We start from the raw sequence: 17,969 nt of genomic DNA on the forward strand, positions 1-17,969 counted from the left end.
TGCGCCGTCGCCGCCGCCGCAATCCGCTCGGCCGAATGCCGCTCCGGCGCCGCGCCGCGCCGCGCCGTCTCAAACCCGCCCCACGCACGGTAAAATGCATCCACACACTCGCGCGTTGATCCGCCGCACCCGAATCGGGGCCGCGACCCCGCCGCCGCCTCGGCCGCCGCCTCGGCCGCCGCCGCCTCCGCCGCCTCCGCCGCCGCCGCCGCCGCCGCCGCTCCGCCCGCCGCCGCCGCCCCGCCCGCCGCCGCCTCGCCCGCGCCGCCTGCCGCCGCCTCGCTCCGCCGTCGCCTTGCGGCGGCGATCTCCGCCTCCTCGGCATCGACAGCGGCAAAGGCGGCGTCGAGTGTGGCGTAGAACCCGCCAGGCCCGTCCGCCCTCCCGCCGGCCCACGCGCCCTTGCCAAAGAAGGGCCACAGCGGCCTACGTGCTGAATACGCCAACATGAGGGCGGGAAGACGGTATTGTGCAGCGCATTCAGAGCACCGCGTGTGAATACGAGGGAGGCGAAGACAGTGAATGCAGCGGAATACGACCGAATACGACCGAAGACGTGTCCTCTCGGGCGCTAGTTGGGACACATGAAGACGTATTCCGCTTCTAGGCACAGCGGCATCTCCTCCGGCTCCTCCTCCGCGAGCGCGTCGCGGCTCGACCCGCCCGCGGCTGCGGGCACGCTGCGCGGAGGCGCCGGCCCGCCCGCCGCCGCCGCGAGAATCGCCTCGCGGTTCCGGTCGAACCACGCACGCTCGTGCGCGTCCGACAGCAGCTGGTACGAGGCTTGCAGCCGCTGGAAGCGCTCGGTCGCCACGCCCTCCTCGTCGGCGGCCTGACGGTCGGGGTGGAGCTCGAGCGCCCTGCGGCGGTAGGCGGCTCGGATCTGCGCCTCGGTCGCGTCCCGCTCGACGCCGAGCACCGCGTAGTGGCAGTTTGCGTCCGGCCGGTCCTCTCCCGCCGCCGCGCCTCCGGCGGGCGGCGCCGGCGCCGGCGCAGCGGTGTCCGGGTAGTAGCCCAGCCCAGCCGGCCCGCGCTTGAAGACAAAGCCGTGCCGGGCGCCCTCGAACTGGCACGAGGGAGCAAAGCCGGCAGGCTCCTCGTCTCGCTGCGCCTCAGCCTCTGCCGCCCGCCTCGCAGTTCGGCGCTCGCGAGCGCTGGCGGTCGGGATCTTGAGCTCGAACTCCCTGCAGGCAGCCTCGCGCTTGCTGTCCCGCAGCCTCTGGCCACGTGATGGCATAGGTGTGGCTGTGAGAACGCTGGTGAGAACCGCCAAAGGCTACACCGCCAAAGGCTACGCTACGCTGCCTGGCGGCGTGGACCGAGCAAAAAAAGACGGGGCTGCAGAGTAACGAATTTTGGCCCATGCGCATGCTCTTCCTCGTGCTCGCCGCGCGCTCGGGAGCCGGAGTGGCGGGGTCGGAGCTGCTGCAACGGCGCGAGTGGCCGCGAGGGGTCGTACTGGGGCTCTCCAGAGGGCGAGACCACTACGCGGTGCTCGCGGCGGCGCACGGGGCAGCTTTGAGCAGTGCAGCGCCTCAGCAGCGCCTTCAAGCAGTGCAGCGCAACGCCAGCTGCCTCTCTGGAGCTATGCGGCGGCTGGCGGGCCTGTGCGATGGCGCCGATCCGTGGGCTCGGGACGCGCAGTCGGCTCGCGTGCCGGTTGCCGAGTCAGCCTGGCTGGCGAGAAGCGCCAAGGCCTTCCCTGCATTCTGGGCGCTGCCCAGAAGTGCGCAGTACCTTTGCTGCGCCGACGGGCGGCCTCGATGCGGATTGCCGCGAGTGGCGTGGGAGCCTCCAGCGGCGCGGTCGTTGGTCAACACCGCGGCGCGCGCGCGCCGCGGGTGCTGCACAACAAGCGGAGTGCATGGGCGGGCGCTCGATCGCTTGCCGGCGCCCAACTTTGACTATCGATTGCCGCCGGTTATTATAACCGGTGGGAGATCGTTTCTGCAGACGGAGGGATTCAACGCGGCGATAACTGCCCGAGACGTCCCTAACCTTTATTTATTTCTGCCCTGCTTCAGGAATCGGGGGCTCACTTCTTTCTTGCTTTGTGCAGGACGCAGGTCCTACCTTTGGGGACACGTAATTCCATCTATATGGTGGTGTCCCCCCCCCTTCACTCTACCGGCTTTCTGGGAAGCCTTCGTGGCCGCGACGGAAGCAGGCGCGGCGTGGACGCCGCCGCAGAGCCTCTCCGAGGCCCAGCAGAGGGCCGGCGCCAGGCTCCACGCAATGCCCTGGGTGCTTCAGCAGACGCCGACCGCAGGGGCGGCCAGCAGTGCCGGGCGCGCCCGGCTGCACGAGGGGCCGTCGTCGGAGGCCTCGGGCGAGCAGGCGGAGGCCGAGCAGGAGAAGCTGCGTGCGGAGGAGGAGCGGCGAGCGAAGGAGCGCCAGCGGCGCGAGGAGCGGCGGGCGGCGGACGCTCGGTGGTGGCGAGCGGTGTGGCGCGGTACGAGAGCGGACCCGCCGGCGAACCGGAAAGCCGAGGCCGGAGGGCCCCGGGGGGGACTTGGGGTCAGTTGTCGGAGGAGGCGAGAGATGAGCTAACGCGGCCTCTGAGAGTGGAGTCGGGACGTACGGACGAGCCGAGGACGATAGAGAGACCGCGGGGGCGGGCACGAGTCCTCGACCGGAGGGAGCTGGCCCCGCTTCTCGGGGAGGAATGGCGTGCCGATCCAGTGCCGCCGCCCTCGCCCGAGGAGTTGGGCAAGGGATCACCGTCGATGATGACGACAGAATCGGACAGAGGAGACGAGACGGGGGCGGAGCCGCGGCTGAAAAAGGCCAGGAGAGGAGGTCGGGCCCCGCGCCCGTCGCACAACTATCGGGATGCGACCAGAAGGAAGGACCGAGAGGGGGGGGAAGACGTCCCGATGTGAAAGTGGGGAGACCACGATGAGGGGTCCGGAGTGGTGAGGCGCCGGGTGTGGGCGGGCGTCGAGGCCGTGTCGAGTCCGTGTTGAGTGTTTACTAGCTCCGAGTAGAGGGGGCGTTCTGCAGTTAAGGGGAAACCTGGAGCGCGGAGCTAACCCTCGGAGACCCGTGTTTACTTTAAGGCCCTTGCCCTGCGAACGCGCACCCCCGGGGCTAGGGCTCTCTTGCCCGTAACCCGATACCGATCATCCGGCCCGCTGGATGCGCTTCTCAGCTCACCGGCCCTGGATGTGAGGTTACCGACTGCACTCCAAGTGCTCCAAGTGCTCGGGGTATAAAACGCGCCTGCGGGCGGACCCTCGCAGCTCTCAGCTCACTCAGTACGTGTACGAATAAGCCGCAGGCTCTGCGGTACGTCTGCATGTGCGGCTCGAGGGCTCCAAGCAGGCCGCGCGCCATCACAGCATGGCCACCTTGCGCGCGGTCTTTGCCGAGATCTGTGCGAACCTGGCGCGCTCCTGCATCACGTAGTCCGGGCTCGGCTTCGGCGAGTCCGGGCACCTCTTGAAGGGGGTGGACGGCGCGCTCCCGGGAGGGGTCATGGGCGTGGTGGTCACCGAGAGGCTGCCGCCGCGGGCGCGCGGGGCGAACGAGCGCGGGGCGAGCTGCTCGCCCAGCATCGCCAGGTAGCCCTTGCCCACGCCCGCCCTCTCGCTCTCGCTCACCTTGCCGTCGCCTGCGGGTGCGAGGGGCGCGGGGAGGTGTGTGGGTGGGCGGTAGGGCGGCGTCGACTCGAGGCGCCGCGCGGCGGTCGCCGTCGCTGTCGAGTATGCTCTTGGAGTCGTCGGCGAGCTCCTGCTTCATCGCCGCGAGCGTGAGCATCAGGTTGTACTTGTGGCGGCGCGTCGCGAGGTACAGGACCGTCAGCAGCCACGCCACCGCGCCGAGCAGCAGCAGGAGCAGCGACCACTCCACCTCGTAGATGGCGGCGCAAGCCCGCCCCGTCAGCGTAGGGGCGAGGTGGAGCTGCGCGACGAGCGTGCCGAGCAGGTCCTCGGCGGAGAGCCGCCCGTCGAGCCAGCTGCGGAGGAGGCTGCCGCCGCTCGCCCTCGGCTGGGGTGTGTGCCCGAGGGCGTCGTTGAGGTAGTCGGCGAGCTCCGCGTTGATGGTGAAGGCGACAAGGGCGAGGTGCGAGAGGGCGGACGCCTCGCGCGAGGAGCGGAAGGAGTCGATGTCTTGGTCGTACCCGTAGTGGCCGTAGAGGGGCGACGAGCAGAGAGGCGACGAGTCCGAGAGGCAGAGCTCGCACATGCCCAAGAGGTCGTGCTCGAACAGGTGAACCAGCTCGTGGCACGGGGCGGAGAGGCCCTGCAGGTGGCCGGCGGCGACCGAGAGAGACTCGGTCGTGAGGGCAACCTACTCGCACGGAACGCCGTGAGACGGGGGGAGAGGGCTCGCGCGTCGCGTCGACGGAGCACAGAGGCGCGGGCACACGCCTCGCCCTCTCCGCCGGCGGGGCATCGCATCTCGGGGTCGTCAACGGGCAGCAGCATGCCCAGCACCCACTTGAAGGTCTCAACCTTGCCGGGCAGAGCGACGCACTTTGCCGCGCCGGCGCGCGCCTTGTCGTACGCGCGCACCATGTCCGGCGTGCAAGCCTGCGAGTGCGGCAAGGGCGGGGTGGACGCCGTCACGCGCACAAAGTGGTGGGGCAGAGGGCGGTAGTGCAGCCACTCGCATCTCCACGTTTCCAAAGGCAGGCGGGCGCCGCGCGGCATTCAGAGAGCAGGGCGTGCAACGTGGGTGAGCGGGCCTGCGAGTAGTCCAGCTCCGCGAGGTGGGCGAGCAGACCGACCACCTCATCGTCGTGAAGCAAGGCCTCGGCCGAGCCCCATTCCCGCCAGCCCGGCTGGCGCGAGAGAGCGACGCCCCTCTCGACGCCGGCGAGGGCGGTCGGGTTGGCGACGAGGGCGGCGGTGCCGTTGGCGAGCGCCTGCAGAAGCGGGCTCTCCAGCACGCCCGCCGCCGAGTAGCAGAGCGGCTGCTGCGCCGCGCCGACGGCGAGGAGCGGGGCGAGGAGGCCGGGCTTGATCAGGCAGAGCGAGACCAGCTTGTAGCTCGCCAACGCCACCAGCACCGTCAGCGCCGCCGCCGTCCACGACCAGACGCCGAGCAGCAGCTTACGCGAGGATGAGGCAGCCTCGGGGAGGGCCCCTTCGCGGAAGGCATCCTTCTTGACGGTGACGCCTGAAGGAGGTGCGGGGGCGCGGGGGGGGGGAGGGGGAGGAGCCTCGGTCGGGGGGGGGGGCTGCCGCGGCGCCGGAGGCGGCCCGAGCAGGGAGAGGGCCCGAGCAGGGAGAGGGTCCGGCGCCGTCTGCGCGGAAGCGGGTGCGTGCGTAGGCTCCGAGGGCGGCGATGGCGAGGGCGAGCCCGACGAGGAGGAGGGTGAGGGCCTAGGGTTAAACTCAGGGTTAGGTTCGGGTGGGGTTTAGTCGAGGAAGGGAGGGGGGAGGGCTGCGGCGGCGCTGGCAGTGGGGGGGGGGGTAAGCGGGGCTGTTTGCCGTGAGAGTGCGCTCGGGGTGGATCTGCTGCAGCGTCTCGAGCTGGCTGCCAGTGACGTTCTGCAGCAAGTTGGCGATGGTGACGTTCTGCAGCACCGCCGCATCGAACGGCGCGCTCAAGTCAACGCCCACCGCCGCCGCCGCCGCAGCAGCGTGCGCCCCGATCGTGCAAAGCGCGGTCCGGAGGACGGCGGCCGCGGCGAGGAAGGCGGCCGCGCAACCGAGCGCACCGGCGGGGACGCGGTCTGTCAGCTTGCGCAAGCTGAAGAGGAGGACAAAGTTGGAGTAGTCGCTCCAGAGGACGACCTGGTTCACACCTGCAGCTGTGAAGAGACGTTGCGGCTGCGGCACCAACCGATCCAGAAGCGGCGACCCCCAGCACGGCTGCGGCGAGCCCGGCGGAGGCGCCGGAGAAGAGGGTCCAAGCGGCGCTCTCGAGCGCAGGCGCGTGGTCGCACAGAGGCGCGATGCCGGCGCTGCTGAGGTTGGAGAGCGCCGCCTCGACGCTGATGCCTACTCACAGCGGGGACCGGTGCGGGCACTGCCCCGAACAGAGACGCCTCCCCGCCGTTGCGGCTGCCGGCTGCGGCTTCAAAGACCGCGTCGTACTTTGGGGGCAGGTCGGCGTAGTGGTAGGCAACTTCGGACGCGACGTAGAGCCACTCCGCCTTGTCCTGCGGCGAGGCGGGGAGAGGGCATGGTGGACTGTTCATCAACAAAGGCATCTCTCTCGAGATGTCGACGAGAGACGTGGGCTAGACTTTGGGTTCTCCCTCTCCGAGGTAGCATGTCGCCTGGGCGACTTCGAGGGCATACGGAGTCAGCGCTTCGAGCTCGTCTCCGCCGATCGTCCCGTTGCCCGCCTCGGAGTCAGGGTTAGGGTTGGGGTTAGGTTAGGGTTAGGGTTAGGGTTAGTCCGCTGCCCGCCTCGGAGTTAGGGTTAGGGTTAGGGTTAGGGTTAGTCCCGTTCCCCGCCTCGGAGCGAATACAACATACTCTATCATCGTCCCGTTGCCCGCCTCTACACAGAGCGCAGACGACGAGCGAGTCACTCGCTCCGTGTGCTCGCAGACCGCCTCGACCCGATCGGTGTTGACGTACGAGCCCGGCGCGACCTGCTCACACATTCGCTGGGCGTGTGAAGAGGAGCAGCAAGCCTGCAGCCGAGCCCGCCCAGCCCCCCGGCGCACCCAATACAGGATGTCCATGATGCCTCCGAACCTGAAGCACGCTGCGGTGGCGAGCAGCGCGCAGCCGCGCAACCGGAGCATGGTGTCGCAGCCTCGGAGGCCGCCTACGAGACAGCGGCGAGGCGTGACACCATGCTCCGCTCCGCATGGTGTCGCAGCCTCGGAGGCCGCCTACGAGACAGCGGCGAGGCGTGACACCATGCCCCGCTCCGCTCGCCCGCCTCCGACGGACGCGAGCTTTTGGCTTCCTCCCTGCAGCGCGCCGTCCGACGCCATCTCTGCCAGCTGCGCCTCCACCGCCGCCTCGACCTCGGCATGCTCCTCGGAGGAGCTCTCGTGCACGAGGCGGTAGTCGTCGAAGACAAGCCCCTCCTCGGCAGCCTCGCCTACTCTCCCCACAGCGACGCGTGCTCCCTCGCGAGCTCCTCGGCGGGCTGCAGCGGCCCCCTCTCGCGCCGAGCGCGTCGCAGCGCTCGGTGAGAGTGATCGGGTAGGTGAGGCCGCGCACGGCGCCGCAGGAGGCGAGGAAGATGGAGGCGGCGACGACGAGAGCGATGAGCGTGAGCGCGTCGCCCGCGACGCTCAGCCTCACCACCCGCCTCGCCTCTGCCGTGCGATCCACGCTCTCAATATCTTTGCCGACGTACAGCCGGCGCGCCTTGCGGGCGGCTCCCAGGACCAACAGCATCACGCAGCAGCAGAAGGGCAATCCGAGACGCATGTACGCCGAGGCGACCGCTGCCGTTCCCGGCCGCAGCGAGCAGCTGATGGGGGCGTCCGCGGCCGTGCCATTTGTGAGCTTCCACTTTTCGCACTTGTCCCACTTGTCGTCGGCGTCCTCGTACATCGCGGTGAGAGTGGTGACAAACGCGTCGACGTGATACTGCTCATCGATGGCTGCATACACGGTGCGGAATTTGGCGAAGCTCGCCAGCACACTCGCCGACCCGTACACCATCAGCAGCAGCGCAAAGATCGCCAAAAGCGGAATGGGGCCGGGGGGGAGGACGGCGCACGAGCGGGCGCCCTTGGCCGTCGTGAGCGTGGAGGCCTGCCGCCTGAGCTCGCCTGGCATGCCCTGCGCAGACTTCAGGGCTAAGGCGGCATCAAACATGGATGGAGGCTAAAGGCGAGCTTGGGTGGGTCGCAAGCCGCCCTGATGGTACCAACGAGGAATTACACGCAGCGAGTTCGTTTCGCCTGCCGGTTTTCTTTTCTTTACCTGAGGAGAGAGGAGAGAGATGTGTGCGGTTGCTGACGCGTTGACGGCACTCCAAGTGCTCCAAGACCAAAAAGTCACTCGACACCCGTTTCTTGTTTTTCGCTTTCAGATCGTCTCTGAGAGATCGTCTCTGAGGACAACAAAACAACTCTGTCTCTGAAGACTGGGGGCATTTTGAAATGGTAGACGCGTCGGCGGCTCACCGCGAGGAGGAGCGCCGCCACTCCCACGAGTCCCTGGAGCTGCTCCTGGCCGGCGGCCACGCCAAGCCGTGCAGAGCCGCGTCGTACGGCGTGCTGTGGTACTTTCCCAAGTGCGCGGGCTCGCCGCGGAAGAGGGACCCGCCGCTGGCGCCCGCCAGACACCCGGCGCCGAGCTTGTCGATGCCGAGGGCTGCTGCGACGTCCTCCGGCAGCTGCGCGAGCGAGCCGCCGTAGCAGGCGGGGAGGGAGGAGGGCGGCGCGAGGGAGAGGGGTAGCCCCTCGGAGCGGGCCGGCGTGGCGAGCCGGATCCGCTCCTGGATCGCCTTTGAGAGGAGCGGCCGGATGAGCTCGTACGCGCGCACGGCGATTGGCAGGATGTTGAACGCGACGATCTGCGAAAAGAGCTCCGGGTAGTAGCGGTCGGGTAGCTGGACGGCGTCCTGCGGGGGGGGGGGGGGGGCTTCGCGTCCCTTCTGATCGTTGTGGGTTCCCCCACGAGGTCTTCGCTGTTTGTCCGCCCTCGTTTGCGCCGCAAGGGTTCCAGGACGGGTCACGTAGGCACCGATCGCTGGCAGCTATGCGGATGGGGCTCGAGAGTGCGGGTACGCGCGGGGTACAAGGCGTGCCACGTTTCCCCTTCATCCGGCGGAAGACGCGCGGCATGACCTGCTGCAGCCCGATGCCTACTCGATAAGCTGCAGGGGTGGGCGATCTGCTCCCTTTGCCGGAGGCGCGGCCGGCGGCATCCCGGCGCCGTGGCAGTTGAAGAGCTGGACCGCCGTCACGAGCCGCCCCTGCGCGAGGGACTCTTGGTCCAGGCGGAGGAGGAGGTACTCTAGCCAGCGCTCAGGCGGCGGCGGCGGCGGCGGCGGCGGGCGGGGGGGGGGGGGGTGAGCAGGAGACGCTGCCGGCACGGCGGTCCGCGCGCGCGGGGGGGGGGGGGGGCGTCTCGCCCGTACAGGTTCGCGTTGCTCCACTGCGCCTGGGTGAGGCTCGAGAAGAAAGCCTCCATGTCGGAGAGGCCTGCAGACGAGGCTCCGAAAAGGCTCAGCGGAGGCGGAGGCTCGAGAAGCAGGTGTCCACGCCGGAAGAGTGCCGAGCGAGGCGAACGCGAGCGGCTCGCCCCCGTGCGACTTTCGGTGCTCGAGCAGGAAGGGGAGCACTGACCACAGCCGCGCCACGTCGGGGCACTCGGCAGGGGCGTGACCGCCGTCGCGGTACCACGCGCGCACCTCGTCGGGCGATCGGCCGCCGCGGACGAGCGGCCGCCCGCGCCACTCGGCCGTCGCGCGCAGCTGCTGGTGCGCCCGCGCAGACGACCACCGGTTGAAGCGGAGGAAGCGGAGCACAAACGCGTCGGAGTATGCGTCGGTCACGCCTCCCGCGGCGGCGAAGGCTGCCTTGGCCACGTCGAGCTGGTGCATCTCTTCCGGCGAGAGCGAGGCTCGTAGACGCGCGGCGCCGGCCGCCACCTCGTCGACGGCTTCCACTGCCGGCGCCTCCAAAGGCTCCAACGCTGGAGGTGGCACGGGCGCGGCGGCGGCCGAGGCTGCTCCTGCGGGACTGCTGCCGGCAAGCACACGCTGCTCCGCGGCCGCCCGCGTCTTTTTCGCGGTCGCCACCGCCAGGTGCAGTGGCATTGAGGGCGTTGGAGGCTGTTGCGGGCCGACCGCGCTCTCTCGCGGCTCTGGCACCGGTGTGCGCTCGAGCTCCTGGTCCTTGCCTGGTGGTGCTGGTCGGCGCGGCTGCGCCGGCGAGGCGCTCGCGCTGCGCACACGCTTGCCTCGCACCCACTTGAGGAGCATTGCAGGGTGTGTGCGTGTTTGTCCGTCTTCTCTCGATTCGCCGAGGTTCGCCGCGGATTTTTCCTCATTTTTCTGATCTGTTAGTGTCTGTGTGTGTTCACAATTCACTGCCTCTTTCTCACCTAACTCACTCTGACTTCGTTGACACACACATGGCACATCGCTCTCAAGCCCACAGAATCCCCACCCGTGCGCGCCCCGACCCGGCCGGGAAACAGTGAAAGGTCGCTTTTTCTTGAAAACAAGTCGCGCCGGCGCTGCTTGTGCCACCGGCTCCAAACAGCTTCCACCACCACTGCACCGACCAGCGACACCTGTGCCTCAGCAGCAGCGAGATGGACGACTACAGAAGTGCGCTCGCCCTGCGCTGTCGCGCCACCGCCACAAGAGTCTCACCGGCGCGCCCGCGGCGCCCTCAGAAATCGGGCTCGGCCTGACCTGCGGCGGTGTTTTCTTCCTCTTCCTCGGTGTCATGCTCTTCTTCGACAAGGGCCTTCTCGCCATGGGAAACGCGCGTTGGCCGCCTCCCGCCTCTGCCCCACCTCCGAGCCCGAAGCCACCTGTGAAGCTCCCACTCGCTCCGCGTCGTGCAGATTCTCTTTCTCTCTGGCGTGTCGCTCATCATCGGGCCGCGAGGGGTCTTCCGCTTCTTCTTCCAGAAGCGAAAGGCGCGCCCACACGCTTCCACTCCGACGCGTATCCCGCCTCTCCCTCCTCCACACCCGCGTGCTGACGCGCCGCCGGCTCGCGGCCGCCGGCAGGCCAAGGGCACGACTTGCTTCTTGGGCGGCATCTTCCTCGTGCTGGTGGGCTGGCCCATCTTTGGGATGGCGGTCGAGGTCTTCGGCTTCCTCAACCTCTTTGGGGACTTCTTCCCCGTTGTGATTGGCTTCCTGCGAAACTTGCCTGTCGTCGGAAACCTGCTCGCGCTGCCGCCGATCCGCGCCTTCACGGACCGCTTCGTCTCGAAGGCGCGACTGCCGGTGTGAGGAGAGGTGGTGATGGGGACGGTGCGAGGGAGGCGCGCCCATATGAACGCAAGCACTCAAATCTAGTCCCGTCGCGCAGACAGCTCTGCAGACTCGGCTTGTGCGCCCCATCAGAGAGATGTGCGCATGTCGGAATGCCCACGCACGCGGTACATCTCAATCACCTTGTGGCTAGGCTCCATGTGCTGTTGCTTTACACGATACTCGCTTTTAAAATGCCCCACCCCTCGCATGCATTGGTGTGTACTACCGCGCATACGACCCGCATTCGGCAAAAGACTGGACAGTTCCTAACTAGAAGCCCTTCTTATCTGGGGAGAGACAGAGAGACAGTGCACCGGCGTGCAGCTTGCGTTGGGGACGGCGCGAGCGCGCAAGCCGCCGCCGCCGCGCGTCCCCGCAGCACGGGTCGCGCGGCGCAGCTAGAGGCGCGGCGGTCAGACCGCCGTAAGGTCGTCGAGGGTGGCGTCCTTATCCTTATCCTCGGCGGCCAGAGCCTCGGCGGCGGCCGGCGCTGCAGCGGGCGGCTCGGCGGCGGGTGCGTCGGCGGAGCTGCTCGGCAAGGGCGTGTCGGCGAGGATGCCGGTGCCGGGCACGACTTCGATCTCCACCTGTGGCGGTGCGACAGCGAGGGGCGCGGGTGGGCGGGGGCGAGGAGGGAGGAGGGAGGGCCTGCGGGATGATGGGTGTGTGGGGGCTCCTCGGGGGCGGCTCACCTCGCCCTCCTCCGCCTGCTTGACGAGCTCCGGGTAGTCGCGCCTGGGAGGAGGGCCGGGACGGGTCAGGCGAGGGGGGGGGGGGGGGGGGCTGGAGCGGGTGCGGGTCACTTGAAGTCGGAGACAAGGTCGGGGTGCCTGCAGGCAGCGAGATGGGGAACAGTGAGGCGGCGGCGCGCGAGAGTGCGGCGCTCGCCGCAGCGAGGGGAGAGGGGGAGGGCGCACAAGTTGCCCTCGGGCTCCCACGTGTTGTCCTCGGGCCGCTCGTACCCCTTCCACTTGATCTCATACACGAGGCCCAGCGGCCCCTTTTTGACGTCGACGATGTTTTCAATCTCGTCCTCGTCGCCGCCCTCCTGCGCCTGGTCCGCCTCGGCGGCGGCCTTGGCGAGCAGCAGCGCCTGCGCCTTGCGCTGCCGCAACCGCTCCTCCTTGTTCTTCTTCTGCTCCGCGCGCTTCGCCTCGTCCGCCTGCGCGGCAGGGGGAGGAGGAACAGGGGAGGAGGAACAGTCTCCCACCGCCGCCTCCGCGCGCTACCGGCAGCGCTCGCGCGCGCGCCTTCGATTGCTTCGCGAGCGCCTCCTCGAACATCGCGTCCGACACCGAGTTTGTGAACTTCTCGGCCGCCTTGGCCGCCGACGAGCGGCGCGGCCGCGTCTTGACCACGCTCGACTCGCCCGCATCGCCGTTGCGCTTGCCGTCCTCCCTGTCGTCCTCGTGGTCCTCCTCCAGGTCCTGCCGGTTGGTCTGCCCCGGGACGAACTCCTCGTCGGAGGCGTCGAGGTCCGAGTCGCCCGTATCCTTCTTCTTCCGCTTCTTCTTGTTCGGCTTCTGGCTGGGCGGCGCCGCGCTCTTGCCGGGCTCAGGCGGCGCGTCAGGCACGTTGACGTGCAGCGTCTGCCCGGGGACGACGCCGTCGGGGAGGATGAGCGAGACGTTCCGCCCGTCGGTGTGGACGAAGCTGATCTGCTGACCCGCGGTCGTGCCCTGCGGCACGATGAGGCTGACCTGCACCGGCATTGCACGCGTTGCTCCTGTCGAAGCAGCGGGTGCGACAATGAGCGGCGCAAGTCGCTGGGCATGGGAGCGGCGGCAGGCAGGGCTGCCAGAGCGACCGGCGCCGGGAGCGGGCGCGTCGGGGGCGCGGGTGCCTCGGGGGCGCGGGTGTCGGGCGCAGGCTACCTTTCACACCTCGAGTGTTCAGCAGCAGGTCGATGTAGTGGCGCCGCAGCGCTCGTTCACGCCTCACGCGACCGTTGCGGCGGGCGGCAAAATTCGGGGGCGGATCTTGACGGGGGGCTCGCCCCCCTTCCCCCTCAATGCCCCCCAGTCCCCCGTTACGTCTAACCCCCCTCCCGCCCCGAACCCATTAGGTGCACATTTTGTGCGCCTGTGAACGTCATCCCGAGGCCACGCCGATACTCCAGGAACGATCTCAGCTGTGAAGCGCGCGAGCCAGGCGGGCTTTTGCAGCTTTGGACGCGCTGGCCACTTGCGTGTATCGCCTTGCGGCTCCAATGCCATCTCGCTACCTCCCGATCGATGTTGTCGAGGATTCCGACTCGGAGGGCGAAACGTCTGGCCTCCTGATACCGTCCGGGCAGCCGGCTCGAGGCGCCATGGCTCGAGGCCAAGTGGCGCCGCGGAGAGAGTCTGAAGAGGCTCCAGCTTGCTGTTCGGCGTCCGCTGCTGGAGCGGCGGCACTCTCAATCCTTGCGGGCTGCGCTGTGGCCGCGGGTATCTCAGCACTGCTCGACGATGGTGCGCCATGCGAGACGGGCAGCAGCCGTCCTGGCGCCGCGCCTGCCGCGCTGGCCACGCCGAGGGACGGGCTCACCGATCTGCAGCAGCAGGGCCACGAGTGGATCGGCGGCGCGGCGGGCGGCGCGGATCGCTTCAACGCCTCCGAGCGCTGGGGCGCGCACATGCGCCAGCCCTCCGGACCGTCGGCGCGGCTGCTGCTGCTCGGCCTTCTCTCTGGCTCTGACCGGTTCGTGAGCCGTGACCTGCAGCGACGCGCCTTGTGGGCGCAGCGGCCGTGGGAGTATGGCGTGGCCTGGCGCTTCGTCGTCGGCGAGCGCCTGCCCAAGGGCGACAACAGCCGCGTCTCGCTCGAGTACGAGAGCGCGAAGGTGCGCCTCTGTCGAGCCCTCGTCTCCTCGAAGAAGCTCCGCGCTGCACTCTCTACCCTCGTCCCTCGCCCCTCGCCCCTCGCCCCCTCTCTCCCTCTCCCTCTCCCTCGACCCTCTCTCTCTCCCTCTTTCTCTCCCTCCCCTCGCCCTTCACCTCCGCCCTTCACCTCTGCCAATCCCCTCCGCCCCTCCCCCTCCACCCCCGCGCCAGTACGGAGACGTCGACCGCGTGTCTGGCGCCAGCGAGCTGCCTCCCCGGCTGGCGAGCAAGGCCGCCGCTGCCTAGACGCTTCCCAGACACTCCCCAGACACTTCCTAGACACTTCCTCGACACTTCTCCCTCGCCTGGCTCTCCCTCCTGAACCTTCTCGGACCCGTCCGTCACCTTCTCGGAAACCTCCGTCAGGCCCTCGCCTGGCTCGTGCATGCCTCCGCCTCCAGCCGCCGCGCCGCAGCGCCGCCGCGCTATGTCGCCCTCTCGAGCGACGCTCACTTGCTGCGTCTACCTCGGTCTCCTCCTCCGACACCTCCCAGACACACCTCCCAGGCACCTCCCAGACACCTCCCAGACTCCTCCCAGGCACCTCCCAGACACCTCCTACACACCTCCCAGGCACCTCCCAGACACCTCGTAGGCACCTCCGAGACACCTCCCAGACACCTCCTAGGCACCTCCCAGACACCTCCTACACACCTCCCAGGCACCTCCCAGACACCTCGTAGGCGCCCACTCCCCCTCCGATCCGCCCCCTCCCTCCCTCTCCCCGCAGGCTCGCCGCGCTGCTCCGCGCGCACCACACCAAGCGGCCGCGCCTCTACGGCGGGCGCCTCTACGCCGGCGCGCTCCTCCGCTGGGGAGCGTGGCGCGGCGGCGAGCTCGTCGACCGCGGCGGCAGGCTCGTCACCACCTGGGGCTGCGTGTCGGCCACCGCCCAGGCGCAAGGGGGCAGCTCGGGCGGCGGCCGCTCAAACGCGTCGCTGGAAGCGCTCTCTGCGGCGAACGGCGCGGCGTGGCGGGCGGCGGCGGCGGGCGGCGGGTGGTGTGGTTCGCATCCGTCCGTGTTCCCCCGAGCGACCGCCGAGCTGCAGCTCTGGTGGGAAGCAGACCGCCGCCGCCCCCGCACCGCCTCTCCTCCGCTCTCCGGCCTGTCTGCGCCAGACGTCCTCGGACATCCCTTCTGACCAGCGGAGACGGCTCCGCTGCAGGTCGCTCCCGCTGCTGACGCAGCTCGAGGAGCCGCTGCGCGCCGCCGCCTCCTCGGCAGACCTCGACCGGCCCGCGCCTCCGCGGTCGGGAGGGATGTCGCGAGACGCCGCCGCGCGGACCGCCGAGCAGGAGGCGGCGCTGCTTGGGGCCGCCGCCGCCGCGCACATCACCGACTCAGTTCGGGCCAGCGGCGCAGACGTCGCATACGTGCAGCTTGCGGATCGCTTGCCCACGTTCGGCTGGTCGGACCCGCCCGCCGACTACGGCGAGGCGATGCTCGTGAGGGAGGCGCCGCGCCATCAATGCTGAGCACACGTCCTGAGCACACGTCCTGAGCACACGTCCTGAGCACACGTCCTGAGCACACGTCCTGAGCACACGTCCTGAGCACACGTCCTGAGCACACGTCCTGAGCACACGTCCTGAGCACACGTCCTGAGCACACGTCCTGAGCACACGTCCTGAGCACACGTCCTGAGCACACGTCCTGAGCACACGTCCTGAGCACACGTCCTGAGCACACGTCCTGAGCACACGTCCTGAGCACACGTCCTGAGCACACGTCCCTGCATCCCAACTGTCCTGGCTGTCCTAACACTCGGCTGTGCGTCTTGTCTTAGCAGCCCGCGGGTAGACTGCAACGGTGCCGTGTGCCACGCGTAGGTGCGCGACGGCGTGGCGGCCGAGGCTGTGTTGCGGCAGTGGAGAGAAACGAAGCCGCCGGCCGCCGCGTCGCCGCTGCAGTGCTCACGGCGCGTCGGGGGCGGCATCGGCTTGGCGAGGGGAGAGCGTGTCGACGACTCAGCCGCCGCTCGCTCTGCTTGTAGGCAGCACTGCAGAGAGTGGGGCTTCCCTGCCGCCGATGGGGCGGCGGAGTGCTGCGAGGTGGCCGCCCCGAGCAGGAGAAGCGGCAAGGGCAGGAGGTTGCTGAGCGCGAGCGATCGGCGAGAGTCGACTTGAGCCATTCGGCACACTTGCTGCACGCAAGGCAGCGGGCCAGCGCCGCGCGTGCCACGAGCGGCCAGCGCCCCGGCAGCGCGGCGGCCGGCGCGCCCCGGGCCGAGCGTTTTTGATCTCTCGGTAAGTGGGGGGCCGAGCCGCCTCGGGGTGGCGGGCGGGCGGGCGTGTTGAAAAACAGAAAACAGAGAACAGAGGGGGGCCAGGGCCCCCACTACGATTAGACACACGCACCTGGCTCCTGGGACAAGGCGAGAACGCGCAGCATGTGCAGTACCGCCGTTCAGCGGGGTGGGGGGGGGGGGGGGAGCCGAGGGGGCGACGTCCCGACACGGCAGGTTGGAGCTGACCCCGGGAGAGAGAGAGAGACGAGCGATGGCACGCCCCCAATGACCCTAGACAGACATGACGAGCCGACAGCGATGCAGCGGCAGCGAAGGCGGCGAGGAGAGCCCGCGCTGCAGAGCTCCGCCGGGCGGCAGCAGAGACATCGGCGGACGGGGGAGCACGGGACACGTCGGCATAGGAGCCAGGGGGGTGGGACCGGGTGCACCCGAGCCCACCCGAGAGGTGTCCCCAAGGGTCTGGGGCCGTTTTGCTAAAAATCGAGCAAAGTCAGCTCCGCCTCGCGCGTTGCACTCATAGCCCTCGCTCATCGCCACTTGCGCACGGCTGTTCGTGAGCGTGACGCAGCGCATATGCCACTCCCGGCTTCGGCGAAGTGAAGGGCGTCAGGGCTGTCAGCCAGGGGGGGCGACCCTCGTAGCGTCATCCTCGATCGTACACACACGCCGGCAGCCGATGCACCCCGACTCGCTGGTCGACACGCAGGGCTTCTGGCCTCTGCCCCACGCGCAATGCCCCACTGTGAGACCCGGTCGCCCCACACCAGCAGCCTATGCACACCATAGTTCGGCAAAACTCCACGCGCGAAATGGATCGCAGCTAGAGCAAGTGGACCAACTTGGGCAAGGCTCTAGTCGCCGCTGCCCATCGCGGAGCCCAAACCCTCGTCTCAGAGCCGATACTACGACCCGGCGCGCGGGATCTGAAGCTACGAGGCCTGGGTCGGGGCTATCAGTGGGCTACATGCCGCCTGCCGCGGCTCCTAGGTCCACGAAACGCTCGCGCTTCACCCTCCCCCCCCTCTGACGATAGGTGCGCTCACCGGCAGAGAGGCACACGGCGGGCGATGGCGGAGCGCGGCGACGCTCCTGACTCAATGGAAGGTCGCCCACATACCCACCCTCACCACAACGCCGTAGGCGGGTCGAGACTGCCCTCCACCCGCTCGCGCTTGCCTCCCCTACCCGACCGGTTCGGCTCCCTGTAGATGGGCCGACACACCTTCACTGCGGCGCTTCTGCCCGCGACAGCGGCGCCTGAGCGCGTGGGGCTGCAAGGCCCCTCGGGGCGGCCCGCGGGGCGGCGGGAGAGAGCTCTCCCGCCGTCGTGGCGCACCATATCACCCGTAGACGCCTCTATATAGTCGCCTTTTAGCACCTCCTCTCTACACGCCGCCGAGTAGACCCCGCCGCACCGCATCACCGCCCCCTTCCCTGCCCCGTCGCCCTCCTGAGCTCTCCCCCCTTTGCTCCAGCCACTCACAGGACGGCTGGGCCATCGGCCCGCGTGACAGGCGCCCGGGACGGCCGGGGAGCGGCCCCGTAATTTGAGCCCTCTCGGGCCACTCTCGGGCGCGTCCACCGGCCGGCAGAGCACCGCTTGGGCGACACAGACGGCCCGCCCGACCAGCGCGCTCGACCGCCGTGCCGCCCCCACACCGCCAGCGGCGGGCTTGGGGGTCAGGCGGCGTCCACGCACCCCTCGTGGGGGTGCCCACCGCTCTCCTCTCACCGCTCCCCCCCCGCCCGTGGCACCCCACGCACGCGTCCCTCCTCAGGGGCGCATGGCGGCACGTTCAACGCTTGCCTCGGCCCACCTCGCCATCACGCCCGCCGCCGCGACCAAGGAGGTGGCCTCGGCGGCCCAGACGAAGCCCGTGCGGCTCGTTTGGGAGCCGCGCGCCGTCCCTCTCTCGCCCGCGCTGCTCACACGGCCCAAGCCCACGTCCCTCCGGCCGCAGGCGCCGCCAAGGAGTGACCAGCGC

At 69.3% G+C, this 17,969-nt stretch overlaps 7 protein-coding genes across 7 annotated transcripts in view; 5 read left to right on the plus strand and 2 right to left on the minus strand.

The window, feature by feature from the left end:
• Positions 1-1,362: 1,362 nt before the first annotated feature.
• EMIHUDRAFT_234887 (hypothetical protein) lies at positions 1,363-2,882 on the plus strand (the record flags this gene model as incomplete). The annotated part of the gene is made up of 4 exons (XM_005780648.1): positions 1,363-1,726; positions 2,025-2,066; positions 2,144-2,429; positions 2,639-2,882. The coding sequence occupies 4 exons, from the start codon at positions 1,363-1,365 to the stop codon at positions 2,880-2,882; spliced, it is 936 nt and encodes a 311-aa protein (XP_005780705.1).
• A 117-nt stretch (positions 2,883-2,999) lies between these two features.
• EMIHUDRAFT_366213 (hypothetical protein) lies at positions 3,000-3,872 on the minus strand. The gene has a single exon (XM_005780649.1). The coding sequence runs from the start codon at positions 3,555-3,557 to the stop codon at positions 3,336-3,338; it is 222 nt and encodes a 73-aa protein (XP_005780706.1). The 5' UTR covers positions 3,558-3,872; the 3' UTR covers positions 3,000-3,335.
• A 4,094-nt stretch (positions 3,873-7,966) lies between these two features.
• Positions 7,967-8,405, plus strand: EMIHUDRAFT_366214 (hypothetical protein). The gene has a single exon (XM_005780650.1). The coding sequence runs from the start codon at positions 8,030-8,032 to the stop codon at positions 8,285-8,287; it is 258 nt and encodes an 85-aa protein (XP_005780707.1). The 5' UTR covers positions 7,967-8,029; the 3' UTR covers positions 8,288-8,405.
• Positions 8,406-10,276: 1,871 nt separating this feature from the next.
• Positions 10,277-11,063, plus strand: EMIHUDRAFT_429984 (hypothetical protein). Its single transcript, XM_005780651.1, has 2 exons — positions 10,277-10,420; positions 10,620-11,063. The coding sequence occupies exons 1-2, from the start codon at positions 10,331-10,333 to the stop codon at positions 10,845-10,847; spliced, it is 318 nt and encodes a 105-aa protein (XP_005780708.1). The 5' UTR covers positions 10,277-10,330; the 3' UTR covers positions 10,848-11,063.
• On the minus strand, positions 11,038-12,796 carry EMIHUDRAFT_442952 (hypothetical protein). The gene is made up of 6 exons (XM_005780652.1): positions 12,746-12,796; positions 12,122-12,597; positions 11,789-12,033; positions 11,675-11,701; positions 11,564-11,606; positions 11,038-11,458 (listed from the first exon to the last, which is right to left on the minus strand). Exons 2-6 carry the CDS (start codon positions 12,581-12,583, stop codon positions 11,285-11,287), a joined length of 951 nt encoding a protein of 316 aa, XP_005780709.1. The 5' UTR covers positions 12,584-12,597; positions 12,746-12,796; the 3' UTR covers positions 11,038-11,284.
• Positions 12,797-14,661: 1,865 nt separating this feature from the next.
• Positions 14,662-16,052, plus strand: EMIHUDRAFT_424132 (hypothetical protein; the record flags this gene model as incomplete). The annotated part of the gene is made up of 4 exons (XM_005780653.1): positions 14,662-14,789; positions 14,902-15,190; positions 15,566-15,654; positions 15,730-16,052. Coding segments are annotated over 4 exons (752 nt in total), but the record flags the coding sequence as incomplete, so codon positions are not given.
• A 608-nt stretch (positions 16,053-16,660) lies between these two features.
• The window catches only part of EMIHUDRAFT_234893 (hypothetical protein), a gene marked incomplete at both ends in the record, with an annotated part of 1,727 nt that continues 418 nt past the window's right edge, over positions 16,661-17,969 (plus strand). Inside the window, 2 exons of the mRNA XM_005780654.1 lie at positions 16,661-16,678; positions 17,763-17,861. Of these exons, the coding sequence (XP_005780711.1) occupies positions 16,661-16,678; positions 17,763-17,861 (117 nt within the window). The remainder of the gene's footprint in view (positions 16,679-17,762; positions 17,862-17,969) is intronic.

The sequence above is a fragment of the Emiliania huxleyi genome (genome assembly GCF_000372725.1).
Source record: "Emiliania huxleyi CCMP1516 chromosome Unknown EMIHUscaffold_210, whole genome shotgun sequence".
Taxonomy (NCBI): domain Eukaryota; phylum Haptophyta; order Isochrysidales; family Noelaerhabdaceae; genus Emiliania; species Emiliania huxleyi.

Coding starts and splice junctions, on each gene's coding strand:
- EMIHUDRAFT_429984 (XM_005780651.1), top strand. CDS start 10,331: ATGCTCTTCTTCGACAAGGGCCTTCTCGCCATGGGAAACGCGCGTTGG. Junction 10,421..10,619: donor CTCCGAGCCCGAAGCCACCT/GTGAAGCTCCCA, acceptor GGCCGCCGGCAG/GCCAAGGGCACGACTTGCTT.
- EMIHUDRAFT_442952 (XM_005780652.1), bottom strand. CDS start 12,583: ATGCCGGTGCAGGTCAGCCTCATCGTGCCGCAGGGCACGACCGCGGGT. Junction 12,034..12,121: donor CGCTCGCGAAGCAATCGAAG/GCGCGCGCGCGA, acceptor CCTGCCGCGCAG/GCGGACGAGGCGAAGCGCGC. Junction 11,607..11,674: donor GACCTTGTCTCCGACTTCAA/GTGACCCGCACC, acceptor CCCTCCTCCCAG/GCGCGACTACCCGGAGCTCG.
- EMIHUDRAFT_366213 (XM_005780649.1), bottom strand. CDS start 3,557: ATGCTGGGCGAGCAGCTCGCCCCGCGCTCGTTCGCCCCGCGCGCCCGC.
- EMIHUDRAFT_366214 (XM_005780650.1), top strand. CDS start 8,030: ATGGTAGACGCGTCGGCGGCTCACCGCGAGGAGGAGCGCCGCCACTCC.